Consider the following 21,047-nt stretch of genomic DNA (forward strand, 5'->3'; position numbering starts at 1 on the left):
GAAAGTGTAATCCCTAGGCCTTGTTCCTAAATACTGCTATCGCTGCTTGTTTACTGTTTTACTGCGTTACTACTGCTGCAATACTACCACCATCAACTACACGCCCGACAAGCTATTTTACGGCACCATTGCTACTTGCTCATATATATTCATACCACCTGTATTTCACTATCTCTTCGCCGAACTAGTGCACCTATTAGGTGTGTTGGGGACACAAGAGACTTCTTGCTTTGTGGTTGCAGGGTTGCATGAGAGGGATATCTTTGACCTCTTCCTCCCTGAGTTCGATAAACCTTGGGTGATCCACTTAAGGGAAAACTTGCTGCTGTTCTACAAACCTCTGCTCTTGGAGGCCCAACACTGTCTATAGGAAAGGAGGGGGAACGTAGACATCAAGCTATTTTCTGGCGCCGTTGCCGGGGAGGAAAGGTAAAAGGTACTCACACTCCGGATCTTGGCTACTAAGCTATTCTCGCCGTTGTAAGTACTCGAAGCTATTTCCTTTAGATCCTGCAATTGCATCTTTTTGTTTCTTGTTTACACTAGTTTGGCATAATGGACAAGAATGAGCTTCTTATTCTATTTCCTGATTTAAAACATGGATTGTTTGATGCGAAAATTAAAAAACCTATGGAATCTTATTTGCATGCTGGTAGTAATATTAGTATGAACGCTTTGAACACCATTGTTGATAATGATATAGAAAGTTCTAAGCTTGGGGAAGCTGGTTTTCATGATCTTTTTAGTCCCCCAAGCATTGAGGAGAAAATTTTCTTTGATGATACTTTGCCTCCTATTTATGATGATTATAATGATAGTGGTCTTTTGGTGCCACCTACTATGGAGAGTAAATTTTGTTGTGATTATACTATGCCTCCTACACTTGATGAGAATAATAATGATAGCTACTTTGTTGAATTTGCTCCCACCATTACTAATAAAATTGATTATGCTTATGTGGAGAGTAATTATTTTATGCATGAGACTCATGATAAGAATGCTTTATGTGATAGTTATATTGTTGAGTTTGCTCATGTTGCTACTGAAAGTTATTATGAGAGAGGAAAATATGGTTGTAGAAATTTTCATGTTACTAAAACACCTCTCTATGTGCTGAAAATTTTGAAGCTATACTTGTTTTATCTTCCTATGCTTGTTACTTTGCTTTTCATGAACTTGTTTATTTACAAGATTCCTATGCATAGGAAGCATGTTAGGCTTAAATGTGTTTTGAATTTGCCTCTTGATGCTCTCTTTTGCTTCAAATACTATTTCTTGCGAGTGCATCATTAAAACTGCTGAGCCCATCTTAATGGCTATAAAGAAAGAACTTCTTGGGAGATAACCCATGTGTTATTTTGCTACAGTACTTTGTTTTATATTTGTGTCTTGGAAGTTGTTTACTACTGTAGCAACCTCTCCTTATCTTAGTTTTGTGTTTTGTTGTGCCAAGTGAAGCCTCTAATCGAAGGTTGATACTAGATTTGGATTTCTGCGTAGAAACAGATTTCTATCTGTCACGAATCTGGGCTGTTTTCTCTGTAGAAAAATCAGAAAAATATGCCAATTTACGTGCGTGTTCCTCAGATATGTACGCAACTTTCATTAGTTTTGAGTTTTCTGATCTGAGCAACGGAAGTATTTATTAAAAATTCGTCTTTACGGACTGTTTTGTTTTGACAGATTCTGCCTTTTATTTCGCATTGCTTCTTTCGCTGTGTTGGGTGGATTTCTTTGTTCCATTACCTTCCAGTAGCTTTGAGCAATGTCCAGAAGTGTTAAGAATGATTGTGTCACCCCTGAACATGTGAGTTTTTGATTATGTACTAACCCCTCTAATGAAGTTTATGAGAAGTTTGGTGTGAAGGAAGTTTTCAAGGGTCAAGAGAGGAGGATGATATACTATGATCAAGAAGAGTGAAAGCTCTAAGCTTGGGGATGCCCCGGTGGTTCATCCCTGCATATTTCAAGAAGACTCAAGCGTCTAAGCTTGGGGATGCCCAAGGCATCCCCTTCTTCATCGACAAATTATCAGGTTCCTTCTCTTGAAACTATATTTTTATTCAGTCACATCTTATGTACTTTACTTGGAGCGTCTGTTTGTTTTTGTTTTTGTTTGTGTTTGAATAAATTGGATTACATCATGCTTGTGTGGGAGAGAGACACGCTCCGCTGTAGCATATGGACAAGTATATCCTTAGTTTCTACTCATAGTATTCATGGCGAAGTTTCTTCTTCGTTAAATTGTTATATGGTTGGAATTGGAAAATGATACATGTAGTAATTGCTATAAATGTCTTGGGTAATGTGATACTTGGCAATTATTGTGCTCATGTTTAAGCTCTTGCATCATATGCTTTGCACCCATTAATGAAGAAATACATAGAGCATGCTAAAATTTGGTTTGCATATTTGGTTTCTCTAAGGTCTAAATAATTTCTAGTATTGAGTTTGAACAACAAGGAAGACGGTGTAGAGTCTTATAATGTTTTCAATATGTCTTTTATGTGAGTTTTGATGTACTAGTTCATCCTTGTGTTTGTTTCAAACAACCTTGCTAGCCTAAACCTTGTATCGAGAGGGAATACTTCTCATGCATCCAAAATCCTTGAGCCAACCACTATGCCATTTGTGTCCACCATACCTACCTACTACATGGTATTTTCTGCCATTCCAAGTAAATACTTCATGTGCTACCTTTAAACCTTCAAAATGTTTCTCAATTTGTGTTAATATTTTATAGCTCATGAGGAAGTATGTGGTGTTTATCTTTCAACCTTGTCATTTACTTTTGACAGACTTTCATAATGGACTAGTGGCACATCCGCTTATCCAATAATTTTGCAAAAAGAGCTGGCAATGGGGTTCCCAGCCCCAATTAATTACAACTTGCATTAATAATTCTCTTCACATGTTTTGCTCTGATTCATCAGCAAAGCAACTTAATTTTGCAAATAGACACTCCTCCATGGTATGAGATTGATGGTAGGCACCCGAGGATTCGGTTAGCCATGGCTTGTGTAAGCAAAGGTTGGGAGGAGTGTCACCCATAAATAAATAAAAACTAAAGTACATGTGTAAACAAAAGAGAAGAGGGATGATCTACCTTGCTAGTAGAGATAACGTCCTTCATGGGAGCCGCTCTTGAAAGTCTGGTTGGCGAGGTAGTTAGAGTACCCATTACCATTCGTTGACAACAACAAACACCTCTCAAAATTTTACTTTTATGCTCTCTATATGATTTCAAAACTTAAAAAGCTCTAGCACATGATTTAATCCCTGCTTCCCTTTGCGAAGGGCCTTTCTTTTATTTTATGTTGAGTCAGTTCACCTATTTCTCTCCACCTCAAGAAGCAAACACTTGTGTGAACTGTGCATTGATTCCTACATACTTGCATATTGCACTTGTTATATTACTTTGCATTGACAACTATCCATGAGATATACATGTTACAAGTTGAAAGCAACCGCTGAAACTTCATCTTCCTTTGTGTTGCTTCAATACCTTTACTTTGAATTATTGCTTTATGAGTTAACTCTTATGCAAGACTTATTGATGCTTGTCTTGAAGTGCTATTCATGAAAAGTCTTTGCTTTATGATTCAGTTGTTTACTCATGTCATTACCATTGTTTTGATCGCTGCATTCGCTACATATGCTTTACAAATAGTATGATCAAGATTATGATGGCATGTCACTCCAGAAATTATCTGTGTTATCGTTTTACCTGCTCGGGACGAGCAGAACTAAGCTTGGGGATGCTGATACATCTCCGACGTATCGATAATTTCTTATGTTCCATGCCACATTATTGATGTTATCTACATGTTTTATGCACACTTTATGTCATATTCGTGCATTTTCTGGAACTAACCTATTAACAAGATGCCGAAGTGCCAGTTCCTGTTTTCTGCTGTTTTTGGTTTTAGAAATCCTAGTAACGAAATATTCTCGGAATCGGACGAAATCAACGCCCAAGTTCCTATTTTCACCGGAAGCATCCAGAACACCCGGGAAGGACCAGAGGGGGCACGGGCCCCAGACCATAGGCCGGCGCGGCCCAGGCCCTGGCCGCGCCGCCATATGGTGTGGACACCCCTTCAGCCCTCCTGCGCCGCCTCTTCGCCTATATAAAGCCTCCGTCGCGAAAACCCTGATACGTTCGACGAGAACCACAGAAACCTTCCAGAGCCGCCGCCATCGCGAGGCCAAGATCTGGGGGACAGGAGTCTCTGTTCCGGCACGCTGCCGGAGCGGGGAAGTGCCCCCGGAAGGCTTCTCCATCGACACCGCTGCCATCTCCACCGCCATCTTCATCACCGCTGCTGCTCCCATGAGGAGGGAGTAGTTCTCCATCGAGGCTCGGGGCTGTACCGGTAGCTATGTGGTTCATCTCTCTCCCATGTACCTCAATACAATAATCTCATGAGCTGCTTTACATGATTGAGATTCATATGAGTTTGTATCACAATTTATCTATGTGCTACTCTAGCAATGTTATTAAAGTAGTTTTATTCCTCCTGCACGTGTGTAAAGGTGACAGTGTGTGCACCGTGTTAGTACTTGGTTTATGCTATGATCATGATCTCTTGTAGATTGCGAAGTTAACTATTGCTATGATAATATTGATGTGATCTATTCCTCCTACATATGCATGAAGGTGACAGTGTGCATGCTATGCTAGTACTTGGTTTAGTCTTTTGATCTATCTTACACTAAAGGTTACTAAAATATGAGCATTATTGTGGAGCTTGTTAACTCCGGCATTGAGGGTTCGTGTAATCCTACGCAATGTGTTCATCATCCAACAAGAGTGTAGAGTATGCATTTATCTATTCTGTTATGTGATCAATGTTGAGACTGTCCACTAGTGAAAGTGTAATCCCTAGGCCTTGTTCCTAAATACTGCTATCGCTGCTTGTTTACTGTTTTACTGCGTTACTACTGCTGCAATACTACCACCATCAACTACACGCCAGCAAGCTATTTTCTGGCACCATTGCTACTGCTCATATATACTCATACCACCTGTATTTCACTATCTCTCCCATGCCACCAACGACTGCAGGGTATGGCGTCAGCACATCCAAGCGGCGATAGAAAAAGGGCGTCTGATTTTCAACCAGTACGCCATGAAGGTCGACACCCAGCCCTTCCCCGCCGTTAACATGGTAGGATGCACTTACCCTGAAGGTTGCCAGCCAGGATCCTCGTTTAGCATCAACATGGTAGGACCTGGGCACCACTCTGGCAAAGATGGAGACGAGGGCAGCTGCTCTCGTAGCAAGGACACAGAAGAGGCCGCTCCACGCGATCAGCTCCATTATGATGGCAAGCGCTACGTCACAGAGGGAGAAGTAAAGAACATAAGATATCAGCGACCCCTCTCTGATCACCTCCTCAACAAGTATGTAAGTCAGTATGACCAACGCCGACGGTCCAGCTATGATGATGAAAGAGATCGTCTGGCTAGAGAAGCCAGAAGACATCGTCGGCATGATCGCGATGAGGAGGAGCACGAGCGCCGTGCCAAAGAAGGATCAAGGGAGCAAGACGACAAAGACAGGCACTGGGACTGCCCCTTCTTCAGACACTGCTGGGATTCAGGAATGAGCCGATTGCCCACAATCGGCAATTGCCCAGAATGCAACCACAAGAAGAAGGAGGCAGCCAACGTGTCCGTGTTCAGGCGCTTAGGGCCTCTCCCGCCGCAAAGCAAACGCGCTGAGTCCCCTCGGTGGGTGGATCTCGAGGATTCAGAAGACGAGGGACAAGAAGAAGAAGACAGGTACCACCGGCCAAGGTGGTGCCCTGATGGACTCAGCCGTTCACAAAAGCGCAGGGTTCAGCGATTGCGCGGCCTGGAGGAAGCCGAAAGGTTATACTTGCATACGCTAAGGAAGGCACGACCTGATCTGGCTGCGAAAGTTCAGCGAACCCTGGACGAAGAGGGTCGTCCACGGAAAATGGAGTGGCGTCCCAAGCAAAGGAAAGCCGATGATGAAACATCGGCTGGTACAAACATGGTGATCGTCCTTCCGACGGGGCTTAGTGCTCCACGATTCTACGATGCACTCAAGGTGGACGACAGCAAGCACATAAAGTCAGAGGTTGGGCTGGTTTTATCCTCCAGCCTGACCGAGTAGCAAGAACAAACCGATGAGCAAACGGGGCGAGGCTGATCTTTGTGATCGGCCCCAGAAATCTATGAAGGGGCATTCTGAGAACCTTCGATCAGCGCTCCAACCAACATGGAGGCCGATTCCAGTAATCGGCCAAAATCATCTTCACCACATGTTCTGCTTGTGTTCAGCATCGATCTACTGGGCAGCGGCCACGTCGGCAGATGAAAGTCAGCACGAATCCTTGCGGAGCCGACGTGCAAGTGCAGTGCCCTGGCTAACCATAAAAGCCGATATCTGCAGTCACCTGGCAGATTCGGCTCGGGGGGCATATAGTCAGATGAACATGTGCAGTAAACATGTGTACAATGAAACATTGGGGGCCGATGGGAAAAATCGGCCAGTAAAATTTTTTTTTTTATAACAGACAGCCGATGTAAGGGCATCGACTCTAGTACAGTTACACAAGACCAAGACGTTCAGTGGAATAAAACTGATCAACGATCTGTGCATCCTCGCCGGCATTCTCGCCTTGATTAAGGCTCGGGGGACAGCTAACTTGGTAGATGTTCTGTTTTGGGAGCCGATTGGAGTCGCATCGATTGACCCTGCATCGTGATCTTCTCTGAAAGCAGTTCAGGTGTTGCAAAGGAAAACTGCTAAAGCTACGGAGAGGAACCGGAAAAGGAGGCTGTCGGCTTTACAGGTTTTGGACCGTCCTGTCGCTACAAGAAAAGGAAAGGGACTGGATTCTCAAAATAGCCGATGAGTAGTCATCGGCTAAGGGATTGCGAAAAATTATGGTCGGATATCAAATCGCAGCCTGAATTTGAGAAATGCTTGATTGATGGGCTGATCGACATGTGAGTCTGGCTTCACGGGCGTCCAAACGAAAAGGAATCCGATACGTTGCTATCGGTCTTGGCATGACAGGCGGAAGGAATGGAATTGGATTAATTGAAAGATGAATTGAAAGAACAATTTTCATTAATTCAAAGGAGCGGCTTTACAGGAAAGAGCCGATGGCTCTCAAAAGAGGGATCTGGTGCCTAGTGCACTGCTACTACTAGTCCTATTCTACTAGTCGTCGCTGTCCTCGTCATCACCGCCGTCGATGTCGTCGGCGCTGCTCCCAGGAAGCTCCTCGTCGCTGCTGCCCCAGCCCTTGGCTGGAGCCTCGTCTTCCTCGTCATCATCATCATCCTCGCTGTCCGCCCAGGAGCGGAAGCGCTTGGTCGGCGGATACCCGATGGAGGAGGAGGATTCATCCTCCTCCTCTTCCTCCTCCTCGTCATCATCATCGTCTTCGCTGTCCGCCCAAGCACGGAATCGCTTGGCCGGCAGAAGCTTAGCGGGGGAAGAGGGGCCGCCCTCCTCTTTTTCTTCTTCTTCCTCTACTTCTTCCCCCTTCCCGTCGGGGAAGGTGGGGTTCGCCTAGGGATGGAGGTCGTCTTCACTTTCGCTTATCAGCTCCCCATCGATGAGGAACTTGAGGTCCTCTTCCCCATCGGTTAGAGGCATGTTGCCCTCTGGCGCGTGATCAGAGTTCCACTCCGGCTCGCTCGAAGAGAAGGATTGGAGGGAGAGGCCGGAGGAGACAGAGGAAGAGGAAGACATCGCTACAGGGGAAGAAGGGTTTTGGGGTGCCGATAGCTGGAACAGAGGAAGGGGATGAAGAGGGCTAATCAATCGGCACGGCTAAATAATGAGAAGCCTGGTGGGAATTTAATACCATTGCAGTTTTCGAGGAAGTAATGCCAAAGCTATCGAATTTTGCAGAGAAGCTGAAAAGACAGGGCGTCATGATGAAGAATACTGCGACAGGTCTGCTCTGCCACGACATGACCCTTCGAAGGAAAAACAGAGTGGTTTTGAAAATTATCATTACCAAAACCAGGGGGGCATGTGTTATCACCAGATTTTGGCCAAATCAGGAGGTGGGCCGTAAGGGAGATGGGCTTGGAAGATTACACGTGGAAGATCTCTGAAGCGGCCTTGCACGAAGAGTTTGGGCTAGATTGCCCGTGTATCTTTAATTATAGTAGATTGCATCTTAGATTAGAAGATAGAGTTTTACCCGTGCACGGTTAGGTGCACGCCTAAATTAGAAAGTCCCCTGGACTATAAATATGTATCTAGGGTTTATGAAATAAACAACAACCAACGTTCAACCAACCAAATCAATCTCGGCGCATCGCCAACTCCTTCGTCTCGAGGGTTTCTACCGGTAAGCAACATGCTGCCTAGATCGCATCTTGCGATCTAGGCAGCACAAGCTCCACGTTGTTCATGCGTTGCTCGTACTGAAGCCTTTTTGATGGCGAGCAACGTAGTTATCATAGATGTGTTAGGGTTAGCATAGTTCTTCGTGTAACATGCTATCGTAGTGCAACCCTCGCATGTCTAGCCGCCCTTACACCTATCTCAGGTGTAGGGGCGGCACCCCGCTTGATAATTATTTAGTAGATCCGATCCGTTACGGTTGCTCCTTGTTCATCAAGGATTAGTTTAATATCTGCAATAGTTAGGCCTTACAAAGGACTGGAGGATCCAGCGGCACGTAGGGTGGTGTTTGCTAGTCCTAGACAGGATGTTCCGGGGATCAACCTCGTGTTGGTTTTTAGGCCTTGTCTAGGATCGGCTTACGATCACCGTGCGTGGCCGCGAGACCCAATCCTGAGTAGGATGATCCGATTATGCGGTGAAAACCCTAAATCGTCGTAGATCTCATTAGCTTTATCTTGATCAAGCAGGACCACCATATATTCGTGCACCCCGTGCGAATCATGGGTGGATCGGCTCCTTGAGCCGATTCACAGGATAACCTGAGAGCCGATCGAGGCTCGTATTTAATGTTTACATGTATGCCATGCAGGAAACTAAGCGAGGCATCCCCATCACCTTCCTGGCCAGGTATAGGTCAGGTGGCACGCCCTTGCAATCAGCATCGGACGTATGACCAGAAGGCTTTGCGGGCCGTCGCTCGGAGGGACCTCGGCCAGCCGCAGCCCTAGGTTGTTCCCGGCTCTACGGTGTTGCCCGTCGCTGCCCGCCGGTGGGTTTCGGACGTCAACAAGTCCCTACTCCGCATCTTGTCATCTTTAATAGGAAACTCAATGTGCTAGGCGATACTTTTTGGTGCAACAACCATGCAATCAATATTTTCGTCACTTCAACAAGTTCTTAAGAGCCTCAACATGCATGACGCTGGCGTCGGTGATGTTAGAATAATATACAGAATTAGAGATAAACTAGGATTTTGCTTCTTGTCCTCCAGGTCTCTCCTCAATGTACTTCTATATATATATACCTCATGAGGGTTAAAGAAATAAACACGAAATAATTCTAGGTCATTCTATTTTGGCATGGTATCGGAACGGTTAGTCTCACGACGTTGATCCTAGGTCTTCCCACCACTTACTCATTGCGCTGCCCTCCAGGGAAATTGATCTTGTCGGGAGGCGCGGCACCCGGTCTCTCAATGATCGAATTGGTTCTTTAGTTAAGATCTTAAACCCAATTTTAAAAAATATCATTCCTAGATTAGATCCAAGTTAACCAAATAAATTTGTTGATCCCGACCTCAGATTCGGTGAGAAATAGTGCAGATCGGTGCTCAAGACAACGCTCCCACGTCGGTGGTGTGCGTGGCGCGACATCCATCTCCACAGAAAATGTGGGCCAAATGACATGTACGCACTGGCACGATGACAACCACATGCAGCGACATGATCAGCTTGGTGTGCAAAACCCGTCATGTAGCCATCCGCAAGACTCCGACGACACCTAGCAAATCTTCGCTGCATCAAGCTGAACTACAAGCCAAAGCACAACATCAACAAGATCTTCATCGAGCACTCCACGAGAAGCGACGTCATCCACGCGCGAGCCGGTGTGGAACACGATTTTATCTTTTTATCCGAGAGCACGACATCGACACGAAGTAGTTTATGGACAAAGTGAATTTTTATGTGGTTTGTACAAAAATGACAAAATTCGATGCTAAAATAAGGCTTTTTCGAGGCATTTTTTTATTGCATAGACCGTAAAAAAATATCATTTTACTATGGAACTGTAAGAGAGAACATAGGATGTGGAGATATACGGGCTACATTTTTTCTTTGATTATTTAATAATTCAAAATTTCATTTTTTTGGATAAAGGGAGTATATCCATATGGGATCAAAAGTGCATTTTCGATTTCATGTCTGGTTCTTTGAGCCAAGAAACAAGGAAAGTCATTCCATGGGAATATTCTTTATGTTTGGTTCTAGAAAAGATTCAACTTTAAAAAATTGAATTACTAAATATTTTTGCATGTATAGGGTGCACTGCACCGATGTGCATTGATGTATTTTCCATTTCAAATTTATCCATTTTCACGATCACTTGTGTGAGGTTTCCTTAGATCTAATTGGTTGGTTGCGGCTGCGTGGGTTTCTCTTGGGTTGTGAGTGGTGTATTAATGTAAAGTTAATCAATCATTTATCGACATGAACTAGGTTATATGTCATGCTCAAGAGAAACAAGAAACTAATCATCCCAACTAAAAAAATTCTCAATTTAATTCAAAACGAGAACACACAGTTCAACATGTCAATATGCTCTACCAAACTTCTTGTGCAACCTTTTGCGACTTATTCAGAAAATGTTAAGCAAGCTAGTTTTCCATTTATTAATAGATGTTATCTGCCACATATGTCTTATGAACTCCAAGAACCTCAGCTTCCCTGCCATTCTTTGAAACATGCATGCCCCTTTGGGAAATGACCCAAAAGATTAAAAAAGAAAACATAAGTTCCACACTTGAGGCTTACTTGTTGTAATCCTGCTGAGAAGTTTTGTGAGCCATGCTAATAGTGCTATGCCAACTGTCTCTGTAGATGATGCGGTGTTGCGTCCACATTCATCGCCTCAAATCCCGATGCTTCCTAATCAACGATGCAGTGTTGTTTCCAAAGTCATCATCTGATGCTTCCTAATCATAGGTAGCACGTGTGTCATATGTAATATGACTGCAGCTTAACTCTATCTCCTATCTTTCGCTCCGACCGGAGTTGGATGCTTTGCTTGTGAATAGTCCTACACTTTCTTTAATAGAAAAACTAACAACAACCATGGGATGGATATGTTCATCGCTTCAATAATGACCAGATGGGCATTAATGTGCGGAGAAGTGAACATCCTTACTCTAGCTTCTATGATATATGTGATAGACTCCTTGTAAAATATGTCACACGCTCAGAGCACAACTAATATTTGTGCATCTATAAATAATTTCAAGCGGATCTGAGCAGAGAAATGCCTATCATTTAAATATTTAAATAGCTTGCTGAAAGAAAGCAAGTCGTGCTCTTGAATAAACATGTTCAATCGAGGAAAAATGGGTCTCAAAGATTGCAGGGAGAACACATATACATAACTGCAGCTCTGGGCTTGTGGCTTTAATAGAGTAATGACACTATGACGGCCAAAGGAAAAAAAACAGTGATGGATTAAGTGACCTAGCACTTACTGGATTGTCTGATAAATCAGCAACCTGAAACAATCTCGGGTAGTATCAGTAACTAGTAGAAACCTGAAGTTGATGAGACCGAGTAGCTGTGTAAATATACATGCACGTCAGAATGGAACAGATTGAACTGAACTGAAAGATATAAACGTCACATGTAGTGATTTAGATACAACAGGGGCAATAATTAGTACGCTGAAAGCCAAGCAATTTTGAAACCGTTTTCAGCAGAGAAATCTATCCAAACCAATTCAGAGATGTTTAAGATCACATAGCTATTTGCCCATGGATGATGATAACAAGACAGTAACACCAGACACTAAATCCACATCCAAACACAACAGTGATATCACTGACAAGTTAACCTTACACAGAACTCATCTCCACACCTCAAGAATCATTAGGCTGGGATCAAAGCAATTCTGTAACACTGTGTTTGGATGCACCGAATTGGGTTTAGAATTGAATTGCACCGGAAATTCCAAATCCAAGATGGAAATGAATTGCTTCCAATTCGAATTATGTTGTTTGTGTGTGCTTGAATTTTTTTGAGTTTGGACAATATAAACATTTTGTACATGTACAAAATATGGCATGTGTATATTGGAATATCCCCTTGCTTACTAAAATAAGCCATTCATATCATACTTGATAATCAAATAATTTATTTTTTTGCATGATGCAACAACACATATGTATCTCACAAATTCGAATCACATGAGTGACACATCAAAAAGGAGTACAAAATACAAAGTATATCTTCAATTGGACTAAATTGGTGCTGACTTTCTGGGTTTTTTGCAGGTAAAAAACCAAAATTAATCAACCAAAAAAAGAAAATCACTTGCGGAAGGTTCCCAAAATTAATCAACCAAAATTAATCTCCCTCACCGTTAGGCGCCGGAAGGGCAGCTTGCGGAAGGGCACCATGTTTTTCTGATACTTGCGGATCTCCCGGAGCGCGAAGGTTTCTGTGACGGAAGCGGTGCACGCGGCTTCTTCACGCCGCCCGTGGCCGGGGCCGACTTGCGCTGTGCGCCGCCTTGGTCGCCAGCTACTTCCGCGGCGCCTTGCCGCCGGTGGACTTCCTTGCCGTCTGCTTCGTGCGGGCCATAGGGTGTTTGGGAGGGTGGCTAGGATGGCTTCCGATATTTGGAATAAGGAAGAAGGGAGGCGATCGGCGGGATTTTAATGAGAGCAGAAATCATTTTGCTAGACCAACGACGTCCAACATGCTACGTGAAATCAATGACAACATACTAGAGTTGCTTTGTAATTCGAAGATGTCCATATTTTCTCTTCCTCCGACCCCATGCATAAAACGATCAGAGCACACAAGAATACATATTTTGGATGTATATATGTGCAACATGCCTATAACTTTATAGTATGTGTTGTTAATATAAAGTCAGATGATCATTTATCCACATGTATTTGGAAAAAAAAACTTATGAGTGAAAGCGGAAGAAAAACTTTTGACTGTAACAATAATGACAGTAGAGTAATCCACGTTGTATCCACTTTTAAAGTGATTTCGTTGTAATAGAGGTCGTATCTCCGCCAAAGCCTCTAGATCGTATATGATAGACGATAACCGAGTCTTCTCTAGACCATGTCACATCGAATCTGCAATTGCAATTGTCCGGTGGCAGGTCACTCTCTTTGGTAAAAACACGGAGAATGCAAGGTCCATATGCTAGTAACACACCCCGTACTTCATTACGCAGCCTCTGGTCCCAACCAAATCAAAGTTCATCCGAAATCGTAACCTACTCTAGTCATACCAATGCTGACATGCTGGTTCGTTGTGTCAACAGCACGGTATTGAGTCCAACATCACAAGCAAAAAATCCCGATGGTTCCTAATCATGATATATATATATATATATATGTGGCTGCAACCTATAGCACTACGCCCTAGCTTGTTTCTGCTCTGCCACGCGATACATGTTCCGTGTGTGATTATAGCTAGCACGTACTCCTCATTCGCAAAAAAAAGCTAGCGCGTACTCCTCTTCTTATCTTCTTTAATAGGAAAAAGAAATAATGCACGATTTAATACCATGGTGCAACTACCATGGCGTAGATGCTTTCATGCACTTCAATACTGCCCTAAGCAGCACATGGGTATTAGATGCATTGGAGTGGAGCACCCCTCGTTTGTACCGACGTACGAAATTTTATAATCTGATCAAGTCACCATATCTTAAGCCAGGCTAGCCTAACAGCAAATATCTCCGCAAGTCGGACCTTTTTCATCTAGTTCAACCGAAGCACATGATCATGTGCATGCAAATTTGGGAGCATAAGAATACATATGAGCATAAGCTTTTACTCTGTGAAATAATTTGGAACAACTAAACCTTCTCCTAGTAGGTGTCACAGGCTCTTAAGAACTAATATTTGTGCAACTATATATGCATAATTTCATTTACATCAAATGTTACATACCGGTGTCAAATATTTTCCTGAAGCCATAACTTTTCTTTTGTGCATCTCAAAAGCAAACTATTGGTACTCAACGCTTTCATAAAATGAGGTCACTCTGAACGATAAGATGGTTTTCATGGCGATGTGGCATAAGCCTATATGGTTTAACAAAAATGCAAATTCATGTTTCTTTGGAAAGTATGGAAGTGACTTTCACCTTTTCTCCTTAGTTATATATTTGTTTTCGATAAAGGGAATATATTAATATTGAAAGATACCAATTACATCCAGCCACTGCAATAACGCAATACCCTAATGATAATACGGATGAACACAACCAAAAAAGAAAATAAAAACTAAGAAAAAAAAGCCCCACTACGGTATTCCAGCCCTAGCAGCAACAATACATCCACCACCAAGACAACACCTGACTCCAGGCTTTTCAGAGGCGACGCCTCCAAGAAGAGAACAATGCACAAGCGCCGCCATCGCCCGGTCCAAAGATCTTAGATTTTCACCCTGAAGATAGCCTCCGCTCTCAAAACAATGCCTTCAACAAGATCAATGCTAGACATAACCAATTAAGGCCAGACCTTGGATTTTCACCCAGAAAGATAAGACTCTGAACTTGACCTGTGCTGCCGTCCCCACTTGCATATTGCTGCTGCGAAACCTAGAACACCAAGCAAGTTCCTCAACAACACAAAAGACTCGAACCTCCATTGCTAGTCCTCAAATCCAGCCTTACGATATTCCATGCCTCTGATTCACCATGAACCAGAATGTTATCTGATGGTAAAACAGAACAGAGCTTCGTGATGCTCCCTCTAGAACCTAACGCCAGAATAGAAGCATGGGTACATACGACCGAATACCACTTGCTCTAGCGAACTCCACACATAAGGTGCACTGTTACATTCGCCGGCGGAGCCTTCCAGAACTCATCACTCCGGCCAGATCTAGACGGACATGCCTTAGACAGGTCTTCATCTTCGCACAACAGAGACCTTAGGACCGCCACCATTATTCAGGTCGGGCCCCAACGCCGCCGACCATCCCTGGACGGCCGAGGCAAAGCAGCGACACCAAGCGAATGGGCAGCGCCTTGCAGTCGGCCAACCCTCCAGCAGCGACACCAGGATGGGCATGCCTTCCTCGGTCATTGCCGATTTCCACGCCACCCCACCTCGCCGATAGTTTATGGTTGGGATCCGGCGGCTAGTTATCACCATGAGCCATCTGCCGAGCTGAATTAGGCGGCACCGCCCGCAGGCCGCCTTGACCGCCGAGGACGCATGTGTGACTTCATGAAGATACACAGACTAGCCAGCATGTGGTGCCACAGCCACATACATTCTCGTGCCAAGCCGTTGTATCGCCTCGTTGCGCCGTGCTTCCGAGCTGGCGGTAGCGAGCAAGATAGGAGAGCCCACCCATTGCAGCGCTAGGCGATGCGCTGGTTTGGACGGCTCAATTGTGCGGCATTGAGGTGCCATGCCCCAACAGCACGGGTAGATGCATAACAGATCGCACTCGACTAATGAGTAGACACAGATCAGATCAAATCAACACAAGTGTGGATGTAGTTTTTGACGAAAGGCGACTTGGTCGCTTTCATTGCGATTAGGGAAGGGAAAGTACAAGCGGGAAGACTAGTTCCCGTGTATACCGAAAGGTTTAAAGAAAAACCATAAAGGAAAAGAAAAACCTTTCAAAGGAAAGGCACAGAGGAAGAACAAATAAAAACAACAGGGAGCTTTGCACCCCAAGGCCGTCAGGTCAAGGCAGCCTAGTCCGGTTCTCTTGGTCTGTCTACTAGAGCCAAAAGCCTTCTTCTCCCAGCATGCACCCACGATCGAGCCTCCACTAAAATAGCTTGAACAACCTCAGCAGGAGCAGCCGATATATGCCTGAAGATCCTGTCATTCCGTTCCTTCCAAAGGCACCACCAAACTAGCGGAACCATCGATAGCCAAAGCTTGCGCCTCTCCTTGGTAAGTTGGTGAGTGGAAGTCCCTAGCCACGAAGCAAGGTCGGAGGACGGTCCCGGAGCCAAGGCCACTGGCAGCACCGCATGGTCAAGGAGCCTCTTCCAGACATCCTGCGCGAAAGGGCAGGTCGCCAGGAGGTGCGAAGCCGTCTCGGGGTGCGCTCGACATAGGGAGCAGCGCGGGTCGTGAGGGCAGCCCTTCTTAGCCAAGACATCGGCTGTCATGCATCTACCTTGGACAGCCAACCAAGCATAGAACTTACACTTTGGTGGTGCATCCGATCTCCAAATCAACGGAGGGAAGTCAGGTTTTATCGAGCCAATGAACTGCGCCGCATAGGCCGAACTCGCGGAGTATTTTCCGTCAGCCGTCCACTTCCAGGTTACTACAACAGGAACTCCGTCGGCGAGCTGCACATTACGCACCAGGTTCCATAGCATCACATACTGTTGTATAGCAGTCCCCGTCATGTTCCCCTTGAAATGCTTGATCCATTTTCCATGGTTTAGGGCCTTTTTGATCGAGATGTGCCGAAGGGTACAGTGGCTGAAAAGCTCCTGGAAGATGGCACTAAACTTCCCTTCAGTATGCCAAGCATCCGTCCAAAACATTGTGGTTTCTCCATCTCCAACCGTGATCCTCACAGATGCCTCGAAGAAGTTGCGGACCTTCTCATCAATGGGTAGTGGCAGGCCTGTCCATGGCTTATCCTTAGCCATCCAATTTTTCCATAACCAACGGCATCGAAGGGCAATACTGTGGGCCGCAAGATCGGGGATTCCGAGCCCGCCATAAATCTTCGGAGAGCAAGCTTGTTTCCAGCTAACGAGGCACTTCCCTCCGGTGGCGACATCCTTGTTAGCCCAAAGGAAACCCCTGGCCGCTTTCCCAATTCTCTTAGTGAACCATTTGGGAGGGTGCACTGCCATCATCTGAAAGACCGGCATGGCGTAGACAACCGATACTAGCAAAGTTAGTCTTCCGGCCGACGATGAAATCCTATTCCAACTTGCCATCTTGTTGAGCATTTTGTCAATGACGGGCTGCAGATCAGCGCGAGTCAACCTCGAGATGGACAGAGGTAGTCCCAGATACGTGCATGGCAATGTGGCTAGGGGGCATTGAATTTCATTGATCAAAGGTTGCAGGTCTATTTCCTTGCAGCGGATCGGGGAGAGGGAACTCTTGGAGAAGTTTATGTGTAATCCGCTTGCTTCTCCAAAAGAGTCAAGCAGCCGGCGTGTAGCAGCCACTTCCTCTACCGTGGGGTTTAAGAACAGCACGACATCGTCGGCATATAAGGAAGCTCTGAACCGTGGTAGGTTAGCCCCAATGGGTTTAAGAATGTTCAGCTGATCAGCATAACCAAGAATCGCTGAGAGGACATCCATTGCGAGCACAAAAAGCAGCGGGGATAGGGGGTCTCCCTGTCTTAACCCTCTCCTATGCCAAATGATCTCTATGAGGTCTCCGTTGATGAGTATCTTGGTCGACGCTGTAGCTAACATGGCCGTGATCCAATCTCTCCATTTCCTCCCGAATCCTTTTGCCTCTAGAACCTCGAGTAAGAATTCCCAGGATAGGCTGTCAAAGGCCTTTTGAATATCCAGCTTCAGTAGCAGTGCCGGGGTCTTCTTCAAGAAATATGAGCGAGCCAGGCCACGAACGAAGGTGAAATTATCATGGATTACTCGACCCTTGATAAAAGCACTCTGTGCCGAACAGACAAGCTCGCCCATTCTTGGTTGCAGTCTTTTGGCCAACACTTTCGCCACCAACTTGGCAAAGTAACAGACGAGGCTTATTGGTCTGTAGTCCCTAGCAGTCTCTGCATCTGTTTTTTTCGGAATCAGTATCATGGTTGCGGAGTTGAGGCTGTCAAGCTCTGAGGTTTGCAACGTTGCGAAAGCCTTTATAGCAGCCATAATGTCATTCTTAACCAGGCTCCAGTAGTGCTGAAAGAAGCGGCCGGTAAATCCATCCGGCCCAGGTGCCTTATCTCCGTCTATGTCAAACACACATGCTTTTACTTCCGCCTCTGTGAACTCTGTCTCCAGTTCTTGTAGCTGTAACGGTAGGATGCCTAGTTCCTGAAATTTGAGTGTGTGTCCTCTGGTTCCTGGTGCCAATCATGCTCATGAAGTACTCGTGAATGTATTCCATTTTTTCATCATGACCCGTTATGATCTGGTCGTTCTTTTGGAAGGACAGAACCAATTTCTTTCTTCGCTTTGCTGAAGCTTTGGCATGGAAGAAACCTGTGTTAGCGTCTCCCTCTTTTAGCCAAGCCATCCTCGATCGCTGCCTCCAGTGGGAACGTTGTAGCGCTGCAATGCCCAACAAGTTCAGTTTGAGGCTGTTTCTGAATCTTCTCTCTGGCTCTGTAAGATTTCTCCTGTCCATCGCACTGTCTAGGCCTCGGATCAGCTCGCTTGTGATCGCTGCTCTGAGCTTGAGATCACCGATGTTCTGACTACTCCACCTCCTCAACGATCTTGCTAACCTCGTCAGCTTGCAATGTAGCAGAAGAAACGGATCAGAGCAATTGGTTTGTTGTGTCTAGGACTGTTGGGTAGTTTCTGCAAAACCTTCCATTCCAATCCAATAGTTTTCGAATCTGAAATGTCGCGGCGGTGTGAAAGTGGCGTCAGTCGTGAGCAACAGAGGGCAATGGTCCGAAAGGTCAGAGGACAGGGCCTGCAGAATGCAGTTGGGGTGATCATTGCTCCACATCTCGTTCATAAGCGCCCGGTCCAGCTTGACTTTGATAGCATCAGCTTGCTCATTGGACCAGGTATATCTTCTTCCATGCATATACATGTCCTCCAGCTCATTATCATTGGTGAATCTCCTGAAAGCAGCCATCAACCTGCGGTTATAGTTGTTGGTGTTCTTGTCCGAAGCTTGCAAAATCAGATTGAAATCTCCCAGTAAAAGCGTCGGTTGCGTGGCTGGGCAGCAAGGCTTGAGGTCTTCTAGGAATTGCAGTTTCTCTGGCACTTGCTGCGGTCCGTAGACGGTGATCAGATTGAACTGGACTCCTGTTGCTCTCCAACAGCAGCGTGCGGCAATGAAGGAAGGTTGACACGTGTGCTGCACCATGTCCACTAAGTCCGGGTTCCAGGCAAGGATGATTCCCCCTCTTGTGCCGCTGCCGGTGAGAACATAAAAAATCAGCATACTCAGACCCACAACAGTCGAAAACAATGGCTTGATCAACATTAGCTAATTTGGATTCTTGAAAACAAACTACAGCGGGGTGATACAGGTGCACAACTCTTCTCACAGCAGTGCGCCGCGTCGGGCTGTTTAGGCCCCGGACGTTCCAAATAAGGATACTGTAACTAATCATAAGGACTAGGCGACAGATCAACTGTTCCAGGCCTAGGCTACATGCCCCTGGCGGTGGTTCTTCTTGGCATGTCCTGACTTGGCGAGGGCGGAGAGTGCCTCCATCTTGTCATCAGTGAGAGGCTCGTCAAAGGCCGTGGCATATTCCTCAACAGCCTGCTCCTCTTCTTCTTCCCCTGGTTCTGCGATCGCCAGCCCCTTCTTGCTAATGATGAGTTTCCGTGCCAGGCGCATGGTGTTGTTGCCCGACCCTGTCGCCGGTTTCTTGCGGTTTTGGTTGCGGCAGCTGCGTCTTGTGGCCGTTCCTGGAGATCGGCGGCGTCTCGTCTTGCGTGGGGGAGCTGCGGGAGGTCTTGGCAGCAGAGCTGGGGCAACTGGGCCGCAAATCTTCTGCAGCATGCTCTCTATCGGTGAGATGCGATCAGCAGGGTGGGCTGGCGGCATCAGGCTAGCATGCAGGCCATGGGTTGGCGTGTAGGCCCCCAGAGGCCCAACATGGCGATGTACATCATCTTCAAACGCTTCACGTGGAGCCGCTCGCTCGTCACGGGCAGCAGGTGCGGTTGCTGGCGCCACGGTCAGTCCCTGGCTCTTGACAGCATAGGGCAAGGGTTGCTCGGTCGCACTGCCCTGCCCGTCCTGCGTCTGGCCCAGGGACGCTATGTCCCCTGGTCCCATCTTGCTTGAGACCGGGGTGGCTTGTAGCGTCATCAGCGTGGCCTCCTCTTCCTGGAACAGCTGCCCATGCCTTGGAGGGGAAGCTGGAGGTATGGGTGTGGGTCCATTGACCAAGCCCACCTCAGGCACAACAGTCGAAGCAGGGCCCGTGAGCGTCCTGTCGGTCAGCTCCGAACCAGCCTGCTCCCGTCCTGGCGCAGCAGCAACCTTGTCAGCTAGCGGCCTGGAGTCAACACACAGATCTTGCATGGACGTCGCAAGCTGCTCGGCGCCCACCGTCACCCCGTTCGCCGCCAGGGCTGGCAGCGGCACTTGAAGGAAACCCGCCGGCAGGAGCGCTCGGCGCCTTCCTCCACCGTTGCGTGGCTGAGGTCGGTGCTGTCCGGAGGCCGCACCCGAGGTGGCTGCCTCCAACCTCTGGTGCCAAACATCATCCGCGACGCCGTGCGTCCAGGGGTAGTTCACCTCGTCCGTCCTCGTGGTGTCGTCATCGCCGTCAAAGTAGTCGTCGTCTTCCCTGGTCCACTGGCCACGCGCGGCCGGCGCCGGCCTGATGAACATGGAGCTATCGAGGTGGACCAGGATCGTGGTGCTGATGATCCGCGGGGGCACCGTGCGCCAGAGCTCCTCATTGCACCTCCTGGTTGATGCGCCCGCACCGGGAAGCGAGGCGTCCGACGAGGAAAAGCCCGGCGGAAGCTCGACGCGGGTGAGGGGGTCGACACAAGGGCGCGGCTCGTGGATGTCGAAGGTGGTCTCCGTGGGCACATCCTCCAGCTTGTCAACCCAAGCATCGACGACGTAGAACGAAAGGCCCCGCTTGGAGAAGGTGTCCTCCGCAATGGTGTGGATGAGGCAGCTTGGCAAGGCCCGTTGCACTGTGTCGAAAGACCAAGCTTGAGGCGAAAGGCGCTCGAGGTAGAGGCGAACGCTGTACCTGTACTTGCGGAACATGGCGAAGGT

General features: G+C 46.6%; 1 protein-coding gene across 1 annotated transcript; it reads right to left on the reverse strand.

Moving 5' to 3' along the window:
- Nucleotides 1-15,853: 15,853 nt before the first annotated feature.
- LOC139831798 (uncharacterized) lies at nt 15,854-19,157 on the reverse strand. The gene is made up of 2 exons (XM_071821133.1): nt 18,644-19,157; nt 15,854-18,174 (listed from the first exon to the last, which is right to left on the reverse strand). The coding sequence occupies exons 1-2, from the start codon at nt 19,155-19,157 to the stop codon at nt 15,854-15,856; spliced, it is 2,835 nt and encodes a 944-aa protein (XP_071677234.1).
- Nucleotides 19,158-21,047: the final 1,890 nt, after the last annotated feature.

The sequence above is a fragment of the Lolium perenne genome, chromosome 1 (genome assembly GCF_019359855.2).
Source record: "Lolium perenne isolate Kyuss_39 chromosome 1, Kyuss_2.0, whole genome shotgun sequence".
In the NCBI taxonomy this organism is placed as follows: Eukaryota; Viridiplantae; Streptophyta; class Magnoliopsida; order Poales; family Poaceae; genus Lolium; species Lolium perenne.